Raw genomic sequence first — 22,239 nt, 5'->3', positions numbered from 1 at the left:
TATAAAGGCCAATTAACCTATCAACCAGCAAGTCTTTGGCATGTGGGAAGAAACCGGAGCACCCGGAGGAAACCCACGCAGACACCGGGAGAACTTGCAAACTCCACACAGGCAGTACCCAGAATTGAACCCGGGTCGCTGGAGCTGTGAGGCTGCGGTGCTAACCACTGCGCCACTGTGCCGCCCACAGCTTTACTATGGGACAGCTTTACTATGATCAAATGTGTACGAAACGCTACAAGAAAAACTATATATGCAGTGACAGCAGCAGGACTACTTTTAACATATGAAGTACAACAGCTTGTTAGATGATGAGATCTAAATAATAGGGAAGAACATTCATTCCAAACGAATAAAAAGTTTTACTTGTTTTCAGAGATGTCATTTACAAAATTTTAAGTTTGAATACAACTACATTACACAGGTTGTGTTTAAATTATGAATCATGATTCTCAAATTAAAAATGCTTTAGTACAGATTTTGCTGAATCAGTGAATACCAGTGAATTTAGCCCCTTTAGGTTCTTATTCAAAAAGAATACTCATGGTAAAACTGGTCATTTTATCAGCTATGTCACCATTAATATTGCTGGAGAATTCACATCATTTGAAGCACTTTGAGCAATGAACAAAACAATATATTGCTTTGTAAAACCATTCCTCAAAAAGTCCTTAATATTTCACAATCCCCAAATATTATAGCCAAACATTGACTTTTGAACTAAAGTGAAGAAAAGCTCAAATTTAAAAGTGCAAATATAATATTCCTGAGTAATGATTATGTATAATAATACATGCCTGCAAAAACATTTTGCAACAAAAATCATTTATTTTCTATCTTTAGATTTATTCCTTCGTATGCTTTCGAGAAAAATTTCTGCAAGAATCTCCTAAAACAGTTCAATGTTGCTTCTCAGAAAATTCATGTTTCATCCATTCTTCCCAACCACCAGGAAAATGTAGAGCTCTGAAACAAAAAGCAACAATTAGCCACTTATCATCTGACATTGTGTGATAACAGTATGAATTTTTGTCATTGATAAATCTTTGGATTTAAGTATCACATCAATTCTTCTCAAAGCACCTGATATACTGAATTGCTTTTGTAATACAGTAATTGTTCTGGAACTGAATTAAAAATAATTATTTGCTTTTATAAAATAGGACATTTCTCAGACATGGGGAAGCTAATGCAAGTTTCCTGAAATCATATTACATCCCCTAATACTAAACAATCATCAAAGCCCACAGATGCTTTTTACAAAAGGGTCACTGGTTAGTCGGTGACTTGTATATACTAAAGCAACAGATGAATTTAATTTGTGATCCTTTTGGAATAATCCTGGATTTGCTGCTCCGATGAGCCAGAGAAAAGCTAAAGAACAAAAGAGTTCAGAATCACAGAATAATACAGTGCAGAAGAGGTCCTTCGGCTCATCTCGTCTGCACCGATGCATTAAAGACACCTGACCTGGCTACCTAATCCCATTTGCCAGCACTTGGCCCATAGCCTTGAATGTTATGACGTGCCAAGTGCTCATCCAGGTACTTTTTAAAGGATGTGAGGCAACCTGCCTCTACCACCCTCCCAGGCAGTGCATTCCAGACCGTCACCACCCTCTGGGTAAAAAAGTTCTTCCTCAAATCCCCCTTAAACCTTAAACTTGTGTCCCCTCGTAACTGACCCTTCAACTAAGGGGAATAGCTGCTCTCTATCCACCCTGTCCATGCCCCTCATAATCTTGTACACCTCGATCAGGTCACTCCTCAGTCTTCTCTGCTCCAGCGAAAACAACCCAAGCTTATCCAACCTCTCTTCATAGCTTAAATGTTCCATCCAAGGCAACATCCTGGTGAATCGCCTCTGCACCCCCTCCAGTGCAATCACATCCTTCCCTATAACGTGGCGACCAGAATTGCACACAGTACTCCAGCTGTGGCCTTACCAAAGTTCTATACAACTCCAACATGACCTCCCTGCTTTTGTAATCTATGCCTTGATTGATAAAGGCAAATGTCCCATATGCCTTTTTCACCACCCTATTAACCTGCCCTTCTGCCTCAGAGATCTATGGACAAACACGTCAAGGTCCCTTTGTTCGTCGGAACTTCCCAGTGTCAGGCCATTCATTGAATACTTCTGTGTCACATTACTCCTTCCAAAGTGTATCACCTCACACTTTTCAGGGTTAAATTCCATCTGCCACTTTTCTGCCCATTTGACCATCCCGTCTATATCTTCCTGTAACCTAAGACACTCCACCTCACTGTTAACCACTCGGCCAATCTTCGTGTCATCCGCAAACTTACGGATTCTACCCCCCACATAGTCATCTAGGTCGTTTATATAAATGACAAACAATAGGGGATCCAGCACAGATCCCTGTGGTACGCCACTGGAGCTTCCAGTCACTAAAACAGCCGTTTGTCATCACTCTCTGTCTCCGACAGCTAAGCCAATTTTGAATCCACCTTATCAAGTTACCCTGTATCCCATTTGCAATTGCTTTCTTGATAAGTCTCCCATGTGGGACCTTGTCAAAGGCTTTGCTGAAATTCATGTAAACTACATCAACTGCACTACCCTCATCTACACACCTGGTCACATGCTCAAAAAATTCAATCAAATTTGTTAGGCATGACCTCCCTCTGACAAAGCCATGCTGACTATTCCTAATCAAATTTTGCCTCTCCAAGTGGAGATAGATTCTCTCCTTCAGAATTTTCTCCAATAGTTTCCCTACTACTGACGTGAGACTCACTGGTCTGTAGTTCCCTGGCTTATCTCTACAACCTTTCTTAAATAGTGGGACCACATTAGCTGTTCTCCAGTCCTCCGGCACCTCCCCCATGGCCAGAGAGGAATTAAAGATTTGGGTCAGAGCCCCTGCAATCTCCACCCTTGCCTCCCACAGCATCCTGGGACACAAATCATCCGGACCTGGAAATATGTCCACTTTTAAGCTTGCCAAAACCTCCAATACTTGTGACTCCCTATGACAATTTGCTCAATAACCTCACAGTCTCTCTCTCCGAGTTCAATATCTACATCCTCATTCTCTTGGGTGAAGACAGATGTGAAGTATTCATTCAACACGCTACCAATGTCCTCTGGCTCCACCCACAGATTTCCCCCTTGGTCCGTAATGGATCCTACTCTTTCCCTGGTTATCCTCTTCCCATTGATATATTTATAGAATATCTTGGGATTTTCCCTACTTTTACAGATGATAATTTTCCAAAATTCTTTGGCAAGTAAAACTATGCCAGAGGAGTGGAGAGGGGAAAGTAGCTCAGTCCTCCTTCAAAAAACATGACATAGGGATAGGCCCGGAAATCATAGTCTAATTGGTCTGACTTCAGTTGGTAAACAACTAGTCTCTGAGTACAAAGAACAGTACAGCACAGGAACAGGCCATTCGGCCCTCCAAGCCTGCGCCGATCTTGATGCCTACCTAAACTAATACCTTCTGCACTTCCGGGGACCATATCCCTCTATTCCCATCCTATTCATGTATTTGTCAAGATGCCTCTTAAACGTCACTATTGTACCTGCTTCCACCACCTCCCCCGGCAGCAAGTTCCAGGCACTCACCACCCTCTGTGTAAAGAACTTGCCTCGCACATCCCCTCTAAACTTTGCCCCTCGCACCTTAAACCTATGTCCCCAGGTAACTGACTCTTCCACCCTGGGAAAAAGCTTCTGACTATCCACTCTGTCCATTCCACTCATAACTTTGTAAACCTCTATCATGTCGCCCCTCCACCTCCGTCGTTCCAGTGAAAACAATCCGAGTTTATCCAACCTCTCCTCATAGCTAATGCCCTCCAGACCAGGCAACATCCTGGTAAACCTCCTCTGTACCCTCTCCAAAGCCTCCACGTCCTTCTGGTAGTGTGGCGACCAGAATTGCACGCAATATTCTAAGTGTGGCCTAGCTAAAGTTCTGTACAGCTGCAGCATGACTTGCCAATTTTTATACTCTATGCCCCGACCGATGAAGGCAAACATGCCGTATGCCTTCTTGACTACCTTATATGTGGAGAAACATCGGCACAGATTTACAAGAGGCAAGTCACATTTCAACCCTATAGAATTACTTGAACTGATAATATAGGAAAGATAAAATGGATGGGACGTATGGACTTTCACAAAGCATTTGATCAGATACCACATAAGAGACACTCTACGTAAAAGTAATGGCACAGTGCATTAAAAAAATATAGGTGCATGAGTAGACTGCTGATTGTGGGTAGAAAGTAAAGTTGGAGTTAAAAGACCTTTCTTGGACTAGAAAGATGTGGTGAATGGTATTCAAAGGGGTCTGTTGGGGCCACTCCCAATTGCTATTTAAATAAATGATCTAGATTTAGGAATTGAAGATTAAAATTTGATGACATCAAACTGGAGAGCATTGGAAACTGTAACAAGGACTGTGAAAGACTGTCAGAGGACGCATGTAGATTAGGATTGGCAAATAAGCGGTTGATGCAGTTCAATGTAGAAAATATGAAATATTGCATTATGGAAGCACTGAAAAAACACACATTAAATAGTAAAGATTTAAAATGGAGTACAGGCATCTTGGTATGCAGACACACAGGTCAACAAAGGTGCCAGGTCAACTTGAGACGGCATAAAAAGGCAAACTGCTTGGTTTTGAAATTAGGGACACAAAACAAAAATAAGATATTGTTGGACTTGTACAAGACCTTAGGCTGCAATTGCAGCACTGTATGCATTTTTGGGCTCATCATTACATCAATTTCAAAACAATGGATAAAGGGTGTCACAAAAGTAAAATATTGTGAATGCTGGAAATCTGCAACAAAAAGCAGAAAATGCTAGAAATTCTCTGGTCAGATGGCATCCATGGACAGAAAAACAGTTAACATTTCATGTCTGTTCCACAGACCTGAAACGTTAAAACGGAAAAGGGGTGTTATCTGGCTTTATGGGTTGAAGTTATGAAGAAAGGTTAGAACATTTTAACTAGAGGTGAGAAGGCTCAGTGGCCCGAAAGAAATCAACATTTTGAAGAGCTATAATACTGTAAATAGCAAACACTGTTTCCACTGGCCAGTCAGATGGTGACAAGAGGATGTACATTTAAGAATCACAAAGAGTTAAGAGAAGGCTAGAATAAAAAAATCTTGAAAGTGATTAGAATGTTATCTTTGCTGCACGTCATTTTTGAAACAGGAATCCAAAATGTATTTTAAAAGGGGAATTAGAAAGCTGTTTGCAAAACAAAAAGGTGCAATACAAGATAGAGAGTAATCATGAGGGTGAGATTAAACTAGGTGGCTTTCTTTTTTTTTATTCATTCATGGGATGCGGGTGTCACTGCTAGGCTAGCCTGTATTGCCTATCCCTAATTGCCCTTGAGAAGGTGGTGGTGAGCTGCCTTCTTGAGCCGCTATAGTCCATGTGAGGCAGGTACACCCACAGTCCTGTTAGGAAGAGACGTCCAGGATTTTGACCCAGTAACAGTGAAAGAACAGCAATATAGTTCCAAGACAGGATGGTGTGTGACTTGGAGGGGAACTTGCAGGTGGTGGTGTTCCCATGCATTTGCTGCCCTTGTCCTTCTAGTTGGTAGAGGTCGTGGGTTTGTAAGGTGCTGTCCAAGTAGTCTTGGTGCATTGCCGCAGTACATCCTGTAGATGGTACACACTGCTGCCACTGTGTCACGGTGGTGGAGGGAGTGAATGTTTGTGGATGGGGTGCAAATCAAGCGGGCTGCTTTGTCCTGGATGGTGTCGAGCTTCTTGAGTGTTGTTGGAGCTGCACCCATCCAGCCAAGTGAAGAGTATTCCATCACATGCCTGACTTGTGCCTTGTAGATGGTGGACAGGCTTTGGGGAGTCAGGAGGTGAGTTACACGCCTCAGGATTCCTAGCCTCTGACCTGCTCTTGAAGCCAAAGTATTTATATGGTTACCCAGTTCAATTTCTGGTCAATGGTAACCCCAGGATGTTAATAGTGGGGGATTCAGCGATTGTACTGCCACTGAATGTCAGGGGGAGATGGTTAGATTCTCTCTTGTTGGAGATGGTCATTGCCTGGCACTTGTGTGGTATGAATGTTACTTGCCACCATCAGCCCAAGCCTGGATATTGTCCAGGTCTTGCTGCATTTCTACACGGACTGCTTCAGTATCTGAGGAGTCAAGAATGGTGCTGAACATTGTGCAATCATCAGCGAACATCCCCGCTTCTGACCTATGATTGAAGGAAGGTCATTGATGAAGCAGCTGAAGAAGTTTGGGCCTAGGACACTACCCTGAGGAACTCCTGCAGTGATGTCCTGGAGCTGAAATGAATGACCCCCAACAACCACAACCATCTTCCTTTGTACTAGCTATGACTCCAACCAGCAGAGGGTTTTCCCCCTGATTCCCATTGACCAGTTTTGCTAGGGCTCCTTGATGCCATACTCGGTCAAATGCTGCCTTGATGTCAAGGGCAGTCACTCTCACCTCACCTCGAGTTCAGCTCTTTTGTCCATGCTTGAACCAAGGCTGTAATGAGGTCAGGAGCTGAGTGGCCTTGGCGGAACCCAAACTGAGCAGATTATTGCTGAGCAAGTGTCGATTGACAGCACTGTCCATGACACCTTCCATCACTTTACTGATGATTGAGAGTAGACTGAGGGGGCGGTAATTGGCTGGGTTGGACTTGTCCTGCTTTTTGTATAGAGGACCTACCTGGGCAATCTTCCACATTGCCAGGTAGATGCCAGTGTTGTAGCTGTACTGGAACAGCTTGGCTAGAGGCGCGGCAAGTTCTGGAGCACAGGTCTTCAGTACAATTGCTGGAATATTGTCAGGGCCCATAGCCTTTGCAGTATCCAGTGCCTTCAGTCATTTTTTGGTATCACGCAGAGTGAATCGAATTGGCTGAAGTCTGACATCTGTGATGCTGGGGACTTCAGGAGGAGGCCGAGATGGATCATCAACTCGGCACTTCTGGCTGAAGATCGCTGCAAATGCTTCAGCTTTATTTTTTGCACTGATGTGTTGGCTCCTCCAGGATTAAGGTTGGGGATATTTGTGCAGCCACCTCCTCCAGTTAGTTGTTTAACTGTCCACCACTATTCACAGCGAGGTGTGGCAGGAATGCAGAGCTTAGATCTGATCTGTTGGTTATGGGATCGCTTAGCTCTGTGTATCGCAATTGCTTACGCAGTTTAGCACACAAGTAGTCCTGTGTTGCAGCTTCACCAGGTTGACACCTCATTTTGAGGTATGCTTGGTGCTGCTCCTGGCATGCCCTGCTGCCATCTTCATTGAACCAGGGTTGGTCTCCTGGCTTGATGATAATGGTAGAGTGGGGGATATGCTGGGCCATGAGTTTACAGACTGTGGTCGAGTACAATTCTGCTGCTGCTGACGGCCCACAGCACCTCATGGATGCCCAGTTTTGCATTTCTAAATCTGATCGAAATCTATCCCATTTAGCACGGTGGTCGTACCACACAACACGATGGAGGGTATCGTCAATGTAAAGGCAGGACTTCGTCTCCACCAGGAGTGTGCAGTGGTCACTCCTACCAATACTGTCATGGACAGATGCATTTGCAGCAGGCAGATTGGCGAGGACGAGGTCAAGTATGTTTTTCCCTCTCATTAGTTCCCTCACCACCTGCCGCATACCCAGTCTAGCAGCTATGTCCTTTAGGACTCGGCCAGCTCAGTCAGTTGTGGTGCTACCGAGCCACTCTTGGTGATGAACAATGAAGTCCCCCACCCAGAGTACATTCTATGCCCTTGCCACCCTCAGTGCTTCCTCCAAGTGGTGTTCAAGATGGAGGGTTACTAATTCATCAGCTGAGGGAGGGCTGTAGGTGGTAATCAGCAAAAGGTTTCCTTGTCCATGTTTGACCTGATGCCATGAGAACATGGGGTTCGGAGTCGATGTTGAGGACTCCCAGGGCAACCTCCTCCCAACTGTATACCACTGTGCTGTCACCTCTGCTGGGTCTGTCCTGGGGGTGGGACAAGACATACCGGGGATGGTGATAGCAGTGTCTGGGACATTGTCTGTAAGGTATGATTCCTTGAGTATGACTATGGCAGGTTGTTGCTTGACTAGTCTGTGGGACAGCTCTCCCAACTTTACATAAGAACACAAGAAATAGGAGTAGGCCGTTCGGCCCCTCAAGCCTGCACTGCCATTCAAGAAGATCATGGCTGATCTGCCCCAGACCTCAACTCCTCATCGCCCTCAACTCCCCGATAATTGAAAAATCTGTCTACCTCCTCTTTAATTACTTTCAGTGATCTAACCTCCACAACTCTCTGTAGAGGGTACAGAATTCCAGACATTCACTACCCTCAGAGAAGAAATTCCTTTGCATCTCAGTTTTAAATGAGTGCCGCCTTATTCTGTTGCTATGTCCCCAAGTTTGAGATTCCCCCACTAGTGGAAACATCTTCTCAACATCTACCCTGTCAAGCCCCCTTAGAATCTTATAGGTTTCAATAAGATCACCCCTCATTCTTCTAAACTCTAATGAATAAAGGCCTAACCTGTTTAGCCATTCTTGATAATCAACCCCTTCATCCCAGGAATCAGCCTAGTGAATCTCTCGAACTGCCTCCAATGCCAGTACACTGTTTCTTAAATAGGGGGACCAAAACTGTACACGGTACTCCAGGTGCGGCCTCACCAACAACCTGTGCAGTTGTAACAAGGCTTCCATATTTTTAAACTTCAACCCCCTAGCAATAAAGGTCAAAATTCCATTTGCCTTCTTAATTACTTGCTGCATCTGCATGCTAACTTTTTGTGTTTCATACACAAGACACCCAGATCCCTCTGTGCTGCACTTTTTTGGAGTCTCTCTCCATTTAAATAACAGTCTGCCTTTTGATTCTTCCTACCAAAGTGCATGACCTCTCACTTTCCTACATTAAACTCCATCTGCCAAGTTTTTGCCCACTCACATCGACACTATATCCCTTGCAGATTCCTTATGTCATCAGAACATGCCATTCCACCTATTTTTGTATCAGCAGCAAATCTGGATATATTACACTCTGCCCCCTCCTCCATGTCACTAATATAGATGTAAATAATTGAGGCCCTAGGACTGATCCTTGTGGCACTCCACTAATTACGTCTTTCCAACCTGAAAAAGACCCATTAATCCCGACTCTGTCTTCTGTGAGTTGACCAATCCTCAATCCATGCTAATACATTACCCCCAATACCGTGAGCTCCTATCTTGTGCAATAATCTTTTATGTGACATCTTAACAAATGATCTAAATAGCCTACATCTACCGGTTCCCCTTTATCACCTCTGTTTGTTATATCCTCAAAGAACTCTGGCAAATTTGTCAAACATGATTTCCCTTTCACAAAACCATGACGACTCTGCTGGATTGCATTATGCTTTTCTATATGTCCTGCTATTTCTTCCTTAATAATGGACTCTAGCATTTTACCAACGACCAATGTTAGGCTGACAGGTCTATAGTTTCCTGCCTTTCCTCCCTTCTTGAACAGGGGCATCACATTAGCAGTTTTCCAATCCGCTGGGATCCTCCCGGAATCCAGTAAGTTCTGGAATATTTCGACCAATGCCTCCACTATCTCTGCAGCCACTTCCTTTAAAACCCTTGGATGTCGGTCATCAGGTCCTGGTGGCTAGTCAGCCTTTAGTCCCATTAGTTTGTCAAATACTTTGCTCCTCGTGATAGAGACTGTTACAAGATCTTTCCTCCCTTTAGCTCCTTGCTTATCTGATATCTGTGGGATGTTTATAGTGTCCTCCACCATGAAGACCGATGCAAAATACTGGTTTAAATTATCTGCCATTTCCCTGTTCTCCATTATCAATTCACCAGTCGCATCCTCCAAGGGTCCCATGCTCACTTTATAGAAAGAATAGAAAGCTATTCTTTTTATATACCCGTAGAAGTTCTTGCTATTTGTTTTTATATTTCTTTTCAATTTACTTTCATAATCAATTTTCTCCCTCTTTATTAGCTTCTTAATCATCCACTGCTGGTTCCTAAAAAATTCCCAATCCTCTGGCCTACCATTAGTTTTCACCGCTTTCTATGCCTTAGTTTTTGATCGGATACTCTCCTTGACCGCCTATGTTAACCACAGTGATTGATCCTTCTCATCGAGTTCTTCTTTTTGACTGGGATACATTATTACTGAGTGTTATGAAATATTTGTTAAATGTCTGCCACTGCTCATCCACTGACCTTCCCCTTAGTCTATTTTCCCAGCCCACTTTAGACAACTCTTTATTTAGAGATACAGCACTGAAACAGGCCCTTCGGTCCACCGAGTCTGTGCCAACCATCAACCACCCATTTATACGAATCCTACACTAATCCCATATTCCTGCCACATCCCCACCTTCCCTATATTCCCCTACCACCTACCTATACTAGGGGCAATTTATAATGGCCAATTTACCTATCAACCTGCAAGTCTTTGGCTGTGGGAGGAAACCGCAGCACCCGGCAAAAACCCACGTGGTCACAGGGAGAACTTGCAAACTCCGCACAGGCGGACCCACATTGAACCCGGGTCGCTGGAGCTGTGAGGCTGCGGTGCTAACCACTGCGCCGCCCCTTTGTTCATAACTCTGTAATTGCCCTTGTTTAAGTTGAGGACATTGGTTTGAGACCAGAGTTGCTCACCTGCAAACTGAATTTGAAATTCTACCATGTTGTGATCGCTACCTGCTAGAGGATCCTTAACTATGATATCTCTTATTAATCCTACTTCATTACACATTACCAGATCTAAAATAGCTTGTTCCCTGGTAGGTTCTGCAACATATTGCTCTAAGTAACAATCCCTGATGCACTCTACAAATTCGTCTTCCATGTTACCTCTGCCAATCTGATTTGTCCAGTCAATATGCAGATTAAAATCACCCATGACAATTGTAGCACCCTTCTTACACGTCTCCTTTATTTCCTGATTTATACTTCGTCCTACAGTGAGGCAACTCTTCGGGAGCCTAAAGACGCCTCCCACCCGTGACTTTTTCCCTTTGCTATTCCTCATTTCCACCCAATCTGATTTCACATCACGATCTATTGCACCTATATCACTACTCACCACCCACCACCACACTGATACCCCAGATGTTAGTAAGGAGGACTTTGCAGGGTCAACTGGGCTGGGTTTGCCGTTGTCGTTTCTGGTGCCCAGGTCGATGCCGGGTGGTCCGTCTAGTTTCATTCTTTTTTATTGACTTCGTAGCAGTTAGATACAACTGAGTTGCTTGCGAGGCCATTTCAGAGGGCAGTTAAGAGTCAACCACATTGCTGTGGGTCTGGAGTCACCCGAAGGCCAGACCAGGTAAGGACAGCAGATTTCCTTCCCTAAAGGACATGTCCTTTACAACAATCAACAATGTTTCATGGCCATTATTAGACTAGCTTTTAATTCCAGAATACTGGCAGACTAGACAGAATAGGAAAAGAGCCTTTTTCTTGTTCTGTGACAGTCTATGAATCCAGTCCCTTTCCAACACACAGCTATGATTCAGTCTTGACCAACAATTTTGCTCAGGTAACTAAGTAATAAAGTAGATACACCAGTAACAATGTTTTATGTTGCCAGTACTCACCTACTGTAGCCCATTGATGCAGCAGCATCTAAAGCCTTTTTGCTCCTGATTCCTGCCAAACATGAAAAGACAATTTTGTCTGATGTAGATGGCATCTTCCCATTGTAAGTTTCCATAAAGCTGCTGGGGTCCAACTTCAAGGCTTGCTCCACTTGCCCCACTTAAGATAAATGGAAAAACAAATCAGCGTAACCCATATTTAAACAGTTCCACCGATAAGATATTGACTGTAAAAGGGCAACAGTATTTTTTTTGTTGCATGGTCATAAATCCAAAAGAACATTTAATTTTTTGCCATTCACCATTACTGTGACTCAGAGGTTAAATTACATTTTTATAATTTAAAGTACAAATGACAGCAGTTTCAGTTTTACACACGTAACTGGAGTAATGTATAAATTCAGTTACAAAATACACTGCAGTTAAGGGTGTGCATACACCTCATAAATCAAATGAGCAGTATCTGTAAGAAATGTTGGAAATACTCAGCAGGTCTGGCAGCATCTGTGGAGAGAGAAGCAGAGTTAAAGTTTCGGGCAAATATAAAAATGTAAAAGGTTATAAGCAAGTAAAGCGGGGGTGAGGCAAGAGATAACAAAGGAGAAGGTGTAGATTGGACGAGGCCACAGATTAGCTGACTAAGTAGTCATGGAGCAAAGGCAAACAATATGTTAATGGCGTGTTGAAAGACAAAGCGTTAGTACAGATAGGGTGTTAATAGACATGAAGATTGAACAGCAGCAAGTACAAACAATTAAAAAAACAGATGGTAAGCAAACTGAACAAACTAAGATGAAATAAAATAAACATACAAAAAAAATGTAAAAAAAGAATAACTAAAAATAAAAGTAAAAAGGGGGCCCGTCCTGCTCTGAAATTATTGAACTCATGTTCAGTCCGACAGGCTGTAGCGTACCTAATCGGTAAATGAGATGCTGTTCCTCGAGCTTGCGTTGATGTTCACTGGAACACTGCAGCAAGCCCAGGACAGAGATGTGAGCATGAGAGCAGGGGTGTGTGTTGAAATGGCAAGCAACCGGAAGCTCAGGGTCCTGTTTGTGGACTGAGCGGAGGTGTTCCGCAAAGAGGTCACCCAGTCTGCGTTTGGTCTCCCCAATGTAGAGCAGACCACAATGTGAGCAGCGAATACAGTATACAACATTGAAAGAAGTACAAGTAAATCGCTGCTTCACCTGAAAGGAGTGTTTGGGGCCTGGGATAGTGAGGAGAGAGGAGGTAAATGGGCAGGTATTACACCTCCTGTGATTGCAGCGGAATGTGCCATGGGAAGGGGACGAGGTGATAGGGGGGAAAGAGAGGGGCGAGGGCAGAGGAGGCGGCGGGCGGGGCGAGGGCAGAGGAGGCGGCGGGCGGGGCGAGGGCAGAGGAGGAGACGGGTGGGTGGGGGGGCGAGGGAAGAGAAGGAGACGGGTGGGTGGGGGGGCGAGGGAAGAGAAGGAGACGGGTGGGGGGGCGAGCGAGGGAAGAGAGGGAGATGGGGGGGGGGAAATAGGGGGGGGCGGGGAAAGAGAGTGGGGAGGATTTTCAAAGGTTGTATAGTTAAAGAAGTGGCAGGCAAAATGCAAGGGAAAGTAAACCCAATGTGGAGCTAGAAAACAGTCTGAGCTAGTGACAGAGCAATGTAACATTTTGATGTTTGATGGCTGGAAAACTGTAAATGCTGCTACATGAGATGCGTGTGAGGAACGTTGCCCATTTTGTCAATTGCAGGACCGGCTCTCCAGAAGTTGACTGCACAGTAAGTGTAGCAGGATGTGATGGCCAAGCTCTGTGCAGCGGACAGATGTGGGAGGAGAAAAAGAGTACTTTAAGGAACCATGTAAGATAATAATGTCAAACAATACCATCTAGCTGGTCAATCGGCCAAGGTTAAATGCTATAAAGCTGTTCCAGAAAGCTTTCTCACAATCTTACAGCTCAGCTCTTTCATAGATTCTCATGCATAGCCAAACTTCAACAGGACACACATTGAAATTGTAACTTACAACGAAGTCTATACTTACTCATATTTTTCAAGCGATTTACATATTAAAACATTATAACAACCTAGCTGCATAATGTAGGCCCACTTACTGACGCCCAGGAAAGGATATTCATTAGTATGTGCTCCTTCAACTTACAAAACCACGAACACTTATTAGCTTTCACGACAAGATGAAATTAAACAATTGAGCAGTTCTAGACTAGGAGGCCATAACTATCATAAATACAGGACTCACTTCACTCACTTGGAGGCGGCCACACTGGATATTCTTGAATACAAAAGCATGTGAATGTTAGGGCAGTCTCAGCCCAGTCAACCATGCAAAGTGCTCCTCACCAGCATCGGTGGACTGGCACATGAGTTGGGAGAACTGCCCCACAAACCAGTCAAGCAACAGCCTGATGCAGTCATACTCTCAGAATCATATCTATCAGCCAACATATTACATATCTCCATTACCATCTCTAGGTATGTCCTGTCCTACTAGGGTCAAGTGATTATACAATCATGTTGGAGTGGCCATAAGACACTAACTCAGTTCCACTGAAGTCTCAGGGCTTCAGGTGAAGCAAACATCCCTACAGTTACTACCTACTACAACCGATTCCACACCCCCCTCCCTGCCCACCCAGTCAAGTAACAAATTCTCCTTGTTGAGCATCACTTGCAGAAAGTTCTGAGGGATGAAAAGACACAATGCATTCTGGCTGAGGGAATTCAAAATGGCTCTGCAATATTACCACTGACTGAGCTGGTTGAGCTCTGAAGGACACAGCTGCCAGTGTCAGGTCAAGAGGGAAACGACATGATGAAGTAGTCTATTTGTCTTTGTCCTCAGTAATCTTCCTATCACAAGCATAACTATCCACAAGAGCACTGGTAGGAGCGACCACAGCACAGTCAACGGGAATGCAAAATTTTGTCTTCACAATGAGGTCACCCCACTGTATCAATTAGTACGGGCTGAGGGTAAATTTGAGAGCCCAAACCTTACCATCCATGAGGTTCTGTGGACTATCAGCAGAGGCAGAATTGTGTACCATCACAATCTGCAACATCATGAAGCAACACAAATATCATCTGTCTATAGTCTGCTGCTTTTCATGTTTACCAATGTCAACTAGGCTGAAATTGCCTAAAATTTGCCTTGAAATGATTCCAAACAAATGGCCACTTTAAAAGGCACATAGTGTGCAATAGGAGACACATGTATGTCAGACAGTATACATGTATAGGTGCAGACTCCCTTTGAAGGATACTAATGAATCAGTTGGGTTTTATGATAACCCAGAGCTACCCTGAAAATTGCAGACTTAGTGAATTCTACTCCGCAATTTGCCACAATCAAATGTGAACTCAATTGCTAGGTTGCTAATCTACCAGGCTACTATAGCATTTGTTCTCATTCTTCTAGACCACCAACTCTTACCATTTTCCTATTACTCGTCATTTCCTAAATGATGCAACCTATTCTTGCTATTGATCTCCTTCCACAAAAAGAAATATTTGATCTGGTCAGCCTTCAATCTGCCCTTAACGCTGAATGTGGGCTCTCTTTTCCTGCTTTCATGCGCTTCTGAAAGTATTGTGTTAGGATAACTAGAATGAATCTGTCATGTATCTTATATACCCCTAGGAGGTCTCCTCAGAGATATCTCAAGAATGAAGAACCCTAGCTTATCAAGTTATTCCTCATAGAAGTTCGACACTTGGCACCTGTTGCTTTCCTTCACACTGTCTCCAGAGCCTGCATGAATCACTTGTCTCAATGATCAGAACTGTACACAGCACCTCAGGTACAGCCTGGCCAGAGCACAGTATAGCTGCAGCATTAGCTCTGGAATCTGAATTCAAACAATTTGGCAACATTATCCAGAATCCTATTTGTTTTATTGTTGCCCCACACTAGTACAATAGTTATAAAAACAGTATATGAGGTGGATTGTATCCACAACCACAAAGATATACTCACAAGGTACATTTATAGATCCAGGAATCTGTCCATATGCCTTGATCTCCCAGGGTTCTCTAACATCGATCACAACAATTTTATTTGATTTAAGCAACTGTTTTAATTCTTTGTAGGTGACAGTTTCAAGGGGAGCTGTACAAACACTCCTGTAGCTGCTGCGTTGACTTAGGTAAAATGGAGCTGTGTATAAAAATGAAAAAAAAAATCAAGGTTAAAGTTGTAAAAATCTGATCTTTTATTTTAAGATATATGAATGATTACAGAAATGCTGATAAAAAATTGGAAGCATGATAACCTTGAAGCAATTTTACCATGCAATTAGCAACATCCTTTCAATTTCTATGACAGTAAGTAGTACGTAATGCAATATCTCACTGTGTCACGCTCATACAAGGAGAAATGAACTGATGAATTGAACTCAAAATGCTGCAAAACAAGATGGAAGTAAGAGGGTCAAGTGATCTCTTGACCTGTACTGCAAATACACATGGTAACTACTGGAACTCTGAACAAATTGTCATGTCTGGTCAAATGTTGAAGAAAGCATTAAAAACGTAAATGATCCATTCAATGTCAATGGTTTTCAACAAGTTGGGCTAACAATGACTTTGCAGACATAGAGACTCCAGACTCAAACTCAGGACACTATCAAGATGGCAGAGATGAGCAACATCCAAACCCATTGTCTAACAATGGCCACACCAAACACCATTTATGAAAACACAATGGTAGAGAAACTTGGAGAACTTGACAGGAGCCAAATCTCTGACGAAAAGTTCTTAATAAGAGATATTTTCTGTGGAAAGCCAGAAGACAGAGGGAAGAGAGACCTATCCCAGCAAGAAGGACCCTGCCAGAATACCATCTTTAAACTATCTAGAGGCAGAGACAAAAGGTAACCTTGAAACTCTCTACCTGAGAAATTGTAAGAGGATTTTTTGGCATTGAACTGTGACTGAGATTTAACCAAAGAAGTCTGCGACAAAGCATCCGTCCACCTGAAACTTTGCAGTTTGATGTCAGTGAATAATGAGAAAGGAAAATAGGCCTGCACCGTTTTAAAATCTCCCTCCTGGGAAAACGAGCAAGATTTCACAACAACTTTTTTTTTTAAACCATCAGACTGAAATGCATGCTATCTTTTAATCTGTATCTTCTCTTGTGCATGTGAATGGGCGACATTGCGAATATTTTCAGGTATTAAGTATTATTTCTTTTTTTAAAGCTATGAGAAAACCTGTCATTTGTCTGCTTTTTGATCATTAAAACGCTCAAGGGTTAAAATACAATTCTAATAAAACACAGTGTCTTCAGTCAGCGAGAGGTGAAAAGTGGAAACCATCCTATCATATCCCACCTGTCCGTAACACCATGGAAATGTAGGTGCCTAGGAACATACAATTTTTGTGACAAAAAGGAATAAAAACAGAGTTAGTAATATGTTAGTGTACAGGTTAAAATCAGAATATTTTGTTAAAGTCTGTAAATGTCACCTGATGCATTTTCTGAGTGGGTGAATGGGTGGATAAATGGTTTCCTCGACCAAGACTAGAACCTTCCCTCCACCTACAAACCAGCATACAAATTAGGAGCAGGAGTAGGCCATTCAGCCCCTCGAGCCTGCTCTGCCATTCAGTAAGTTCATGGCTGAACTGATTACTCCACATTCCCACCTATCTTCGATAACCTTTCACCCTCTTGCTTATCAAGAATCTATCTACCTCTGCCTTAAAAATATTCAAAGACTCTGCTTCCAACGCCTTTTGAGGAAGAGAATTCCAAAGACTCACGATCCTCAGAGAAAAAATTTCTCCTCATCTCTGTCTTAAATGGGGCAACCCCTCCTCCCCATCTGAAGAAAAAACAGACTACTCACACTGCAGAGAAACTTGTCTTCTGATATGGCAATATTAGCTTGAAAGATGTTCCCTCCTTGATCAGCACTGTGCACTTTTCATGGACACTGAGTTTAAGCTGGTTGTTGAAGATTAGAAAAAATTTGTGTGTTTCACTATGGGATAGATATTATTGTAGGACACTCCTTTAAAATGTTCTGGACTGCATATGCTTGTGATACTTTTCTCCTTCATTCTTCAACACATAATGGGCATAGAATTTCATGGAAAATTATCCATCACAAAAGATGATTTGCAATTCAGATAACATTACTGTGCATCAATGACATGAAATGCAAAGATAACTGGCGCAAATACAAAACTTAACGGAAAACTGCATTTATGTCATATACAATGGCAGTGAAAGTTTATTTTCTCTGCTTGGTGAATGGATCACAAGGGGCACAAACGTAGCACTACTTCTAAAAGTAACAAAACTTGCATTTTTATAGCACCTTTCATGACCTCAGGACGGCCCAAAGTGCTTCATAGCCAAGGAAGTACATTACAATAGTGTCTACTTCAAAAAGTAAGAAATGCAGCAGCCAATTTATGAACAGCGATGTGATAATGACCAGATAATCTGTTTTAGTGATTTTGATTTAGGGATAAATATTGGACAGGATACCAGGGAAAACTCCCCTGCTCTACATACGAACTAGAAGCAGGAATAGGCCATTCAGTCCCTCGAACCTGCTCTGCCATGCTATAAGTTCATGGCTGATCTGTTTGTGGACTCTACTTCACTTTCCTGCCTATCCCCGATACCCTTTGACTCCCTTGTTTGTCAAGCATCTGTCTACCTCTGCCTTAAAAACATTCAATGACTCTGCCTCCACTGCTCTCCAGGGAACAGAGCTCCACAGACTCACAACCCTCAGAAAAAAATGTCTCCTCATCTCGGTCTTAAATTGGGGACCCCTTATTTTTAAACTGTGCCCCCTAGTTTTAGTCTCTCCCACAAAGGGAAACATCCTTTCAATATCCACCCTGTCAAGCCTCCTCAGGATCTTATATGTTTCAATAAGATCACTTCTCATCTTTCTAAACTCCAACGAATACATATCCAACCTGTCCTCATAAGATAACCCTCTATCCCAGGAATCAGTCGAGTGAACCTTCTCTGAACTGCTTCCAATGCAATTATATCCTTTAAGTAAGGAGACCAAAACTGTACACAATGTGCTCTCACCAATGCCCTATACAACTGTAGCAAAACATCTCTTTTTAATATTCCATTCCCTGTGCAATAAATAACATTTCATTTGCCTTCTTAATCACTTGCTGTACCTGCACGCTAACCTTTTGTGTTTCATGCACTAGGGCACCAGATCCCTCTGCAATCTCTCTCCATTTAAATAATATGTTGCTTTTCTATTTTTCCGGCCAAAGTGGACAAGTTCACACGTTCCCACATTATATTCCACCTGACAAATCTTTGCCCACTCACTTCATCTATCTATATCCCTTTACAGACTCCTTATGTCTTCTTCACAACTTACTCTCCTATCTATCTTTGTGTCATAAGCAAATTTAGAAACCACACATTCTGTCCCTTCATCCAAGTCACTAATATAGATTGTAAATAGTTGAGGCCCCAGCACTGATCCCTGTGGCACTCTACTAGTTACAGCTTGCCTAACTGAAAACGACCCATTTATGCCTACTCTCTATAACCATGGAAGAGTTACGGCACAGAAGGAGGCCATTCAGCCCATTGTGTCTGCGCTGGCTAAAAAAAACTAGCTGCCCAAGGTCCATAGCCTTGCAGGTTACAGCACTTCCGGTACGTGTCCAGGTACCTTTTAAATGAATTGAGTGTTTCTGCCTCCACCACCAATCCGGGCAGTGAATTACAGAAACCCAGCACCCTTTGGGTGAAAAAGGTTTTCTTCATGTCCCCTCTAATCCTTCTACGAATCACCTTAAATCCCCAGTATGTGACCTCCCTGCTAGGGGAAACAGGTCCTTCATGTGTATCTATCTAGGCCCCTCATAATTCTGTACACCTCAATTAAGTCACTCCTCAGCCTCCTCTGTTCTAAGGAAAACAACCCTAGCCAATCCAATATTTCCTCACAGCTGCAACTTTCAAGCCCTGGCAACATTCTAGTAAACCTCCTCTGTGCTCTCTCCAGAGCAATTATGTCTTTCCTGTAATGTGGTGATCAGAACTGTACGCAATACTCCAGCTGTGGCCTAACCATCATTTTATACAGTTCCAGCATTACATCCCTGCTTTTGTATTCTATATCTCGGCCAATAAAGGAAAGCATTCCATATGGTTTCTTCACTTTATCTGCCTGTCCTGCCACCTTCAGGGACCTGTGGACATGCACTCCAAGTCTCTCACTTCTTCTACCCCTCTCAATATCATCTTGTTTATTGTGTATTCCCTTGCTTTGTTTGCCCTCCCCTCTGGGTTCTGTTAGCTAACCAATCTCTATCCATGCTAATATAAAATAAAAACAAGAAACACTGGAAATACTCAGCAGGTCTGGCAGCATCTGTGGAGAGAGAAGCAGAGTTAACATTTCAGGTCAGTGACCCTTCTTCAGAACTGGAGTTTCCAGCATTTCTTGTTTTTATTTCAGATTTCCAGCATCTGCAGTATTTTGCTTTTATCTATCCATACTAATATGTTACCCCCCTACACCATGAGCTCTAATTTTTTTTAGTAACCTTTGATGTAGCACCTTGTCAAATGCCTACTGGAAATCCAAGAATACCACGTCCACAGATTCCCCTTTATCCACATTGCTTGTTATTTCCTCAAGAATTCAATAGTCAAACATGATTGCCCTTTCGCAGAACCATGTTGACTGTGCCTGATTGCATTGAGATTTTCTAAATGACCTGCTATAACCTCCTTGATAACAGATTCCATCATTTTCCCTATGACAGATGTTAGGCTAACTGGCCTGCAGTTTACTTTCAGTCTTCCTCCTTTCTTGAATAGCAGTTACATTTGTTAATTTCCAATCTGATGGGACCTTTCCAGAATCTAGGGAATTTTGGAAAATTAAAATCAATAGACCCACTATCTCAGCAGACACTTCTTATAAGACCCTAGGCCAGGGTTGACCAACCTATTCAAGCGGAGGGTTGCATTATAATTTTTGCTCGGCCCAGGGGACCGCTGAACAAACTTCGAAAGAAAAAGCCATTAAAAATTTAGCTTACGAATAAACACAACAAATGTGCATTGTTGTGAAGAATCTTTAAATGTCACTATGTTGAAAACTTACTTCATGACATACCTGGCATTGTTTTTGCTTGCATAAGTAGCCAATCTCTACCCACACACTTGATGTAGCGATGCAGAGTATTCTGGATAGATATCCATCTGTCAGGAGTGATCTTGATCCCCGCCCCCCCACCCTCTGCATTCCCCCCTCCTCCCTCCCCCACTGTTTCCACAATATATATCAATGATTTAGATGTGGCGACCAAATGTAGTTTTTCCAAGTTCGCAGATGACACAAAAGTAGGTAGGAACGTGTGTTGTGAGTAAGATGCAAAGTGGCTTCAAGGGGATTTGGACAGACTTAGTGAGTGGGCAAGAACGTGGCAGATGGAATATAATGTGGAAAAATATGAGGTTTTCCACTTTGGTATGAGGAACAGATGTGCAGAGTATTTCTTAAAAGGTAAGAGATTAGAAAGTGTAGATGTACAACAGTGGTGAGCACCGCAGCCTCACAGCTCCAGGGACCCGGGTTCGATTCTGGGTACTGTCTGTGCGGAGTTTGCACGTTCTCCCTGTGACCGCGTGAGTTTTCCCTGGGTGCTCCGGTTTCCTCCCACTGCCAAAGACTTGCAGGTGATAGGTAAATTGGCCATTGTAAATTGCCCCTAGTGTAGGTAGGTGGTAGGGAATATGGGATTACTGTAGGGTTAGTATAAATGGGTGGTTCCTGGTCGGCACAGACTCGGTGGGCCGAAGGGCCTGTTTCAGTGCTGTATCTCTAAATAAAAAAATAAATAAAATAAGGGACCTGGGTGTCCTTGTCAATAAGTCACTGAAAGCTAACAAGCAGGTGCAGCAAGCAATTAAGGCGGCTAATGGTATGTTAGCCTTTGTTGCGAGAGGATTTGAGTGCATGAGTAGTGAAGTCTTGCTTCAATTGTATAGAAATAAAAACAAAGTGCTGGAAAATACTCAGCAGGTCTGGCAGCATCTGAGGGGAGAGAAGCAAAGAAAGGTCACTTACCTGAAACGTTAACTTTGCTTCTCTCTCCAAAGATGCTGTCAGACCTGAGTATTTTCCAGCACTTTTTGTTTTATTTCAGATTTCGAGCATCTGCAGTATTTTGCTTCTATTTATTCAATTGTATAGAACCTTGGTTAGACCACACCAGGAGTGTAGTGTGCACAGTTTTGGTCCCCTTATCTTAGGAAGGATATTATTGCCATAGAGGGAGTACAACAAAGGTTCACCAGACCTGCTCCAGGGATGATGGGACTGTCTTATGAAGAGAGATTGGGGAGCTGGGCCTGTATTCTGTAGAATTTCAAAGAATGAGAGGTGATCTCATTGAAACCTACAAAATACTGAAAGATAGATAGGCTAGATGCAACTCAGATGTTTCCCGTGGTTGGGGAGTCGAGAACCAGGGAACACAATTTCAGAAAAACGGAGAAGCCACTGAGGACAAAGATGAGGAGTAATTTCTTCACTCAGAGGTTGTGAATCTTTGGAATTCTCTACCCCAAAGGGCTGTGGAAGCTCAGTTATTGAGTATGTTTAAAACAGA

General features: G+C 43.0%; 1 protein-coding gene across 1 annotated transcript in view; it reads right to left on the bottom strand.

Annotated features, from left to right (window-relative positions):
* Nucleotides 1–342: 342 nt before the first annotated feature.
* The window catches only part of tstd3 (thiosulfate sulfurtransferase like domain containing 3), a 26,166-nt gene continuing 4,269 nt past the window's right edge, over nucleotides 343–22,239 (bottom strand). Inside the window, exons 2-4 of the mRNA XM_068025994.1 lie at nucleotides 15,587–15,766; nucleotides 11,610–11,769; nucleotides 343–966 (exon numbers count right to left, since the gene is read on the bottom strand). Of these exons, the coding sequence (XP_067882095.1) occupies nucleotides 900–966; nucleotides 11,610–11,769; nucleotides 15,587–15,766 (407 nt within the window). The 3' untranslated portion in view covers nucleotides 343–899. The remainder of the gene's footprint in view (nucleotides 967–11,609; nucleotides 11,770–15,586; nucleotides 15,767–22,239) is intronic.

The sequence above is a fragment of the Heterodontus francisci genome, chromosome 3 (assembly GCF_036365525.1).
Source record: "Heterodontus francisci isolate sHetFra1 chromosome 3, sHetFra1.hap1, whole genome shotgun sequence".
Taxonomy (NCBI): domain Eukaryota; kingdom Metazoa; phylum Chordata; class Chondrichthyes; order Heterodontiformes; family Heterodontidae; genus Heterodontus; species Heterodontus francisci.
This window is presented reverse-complemented; position numbering and strand designations above follow the sequence as displayed.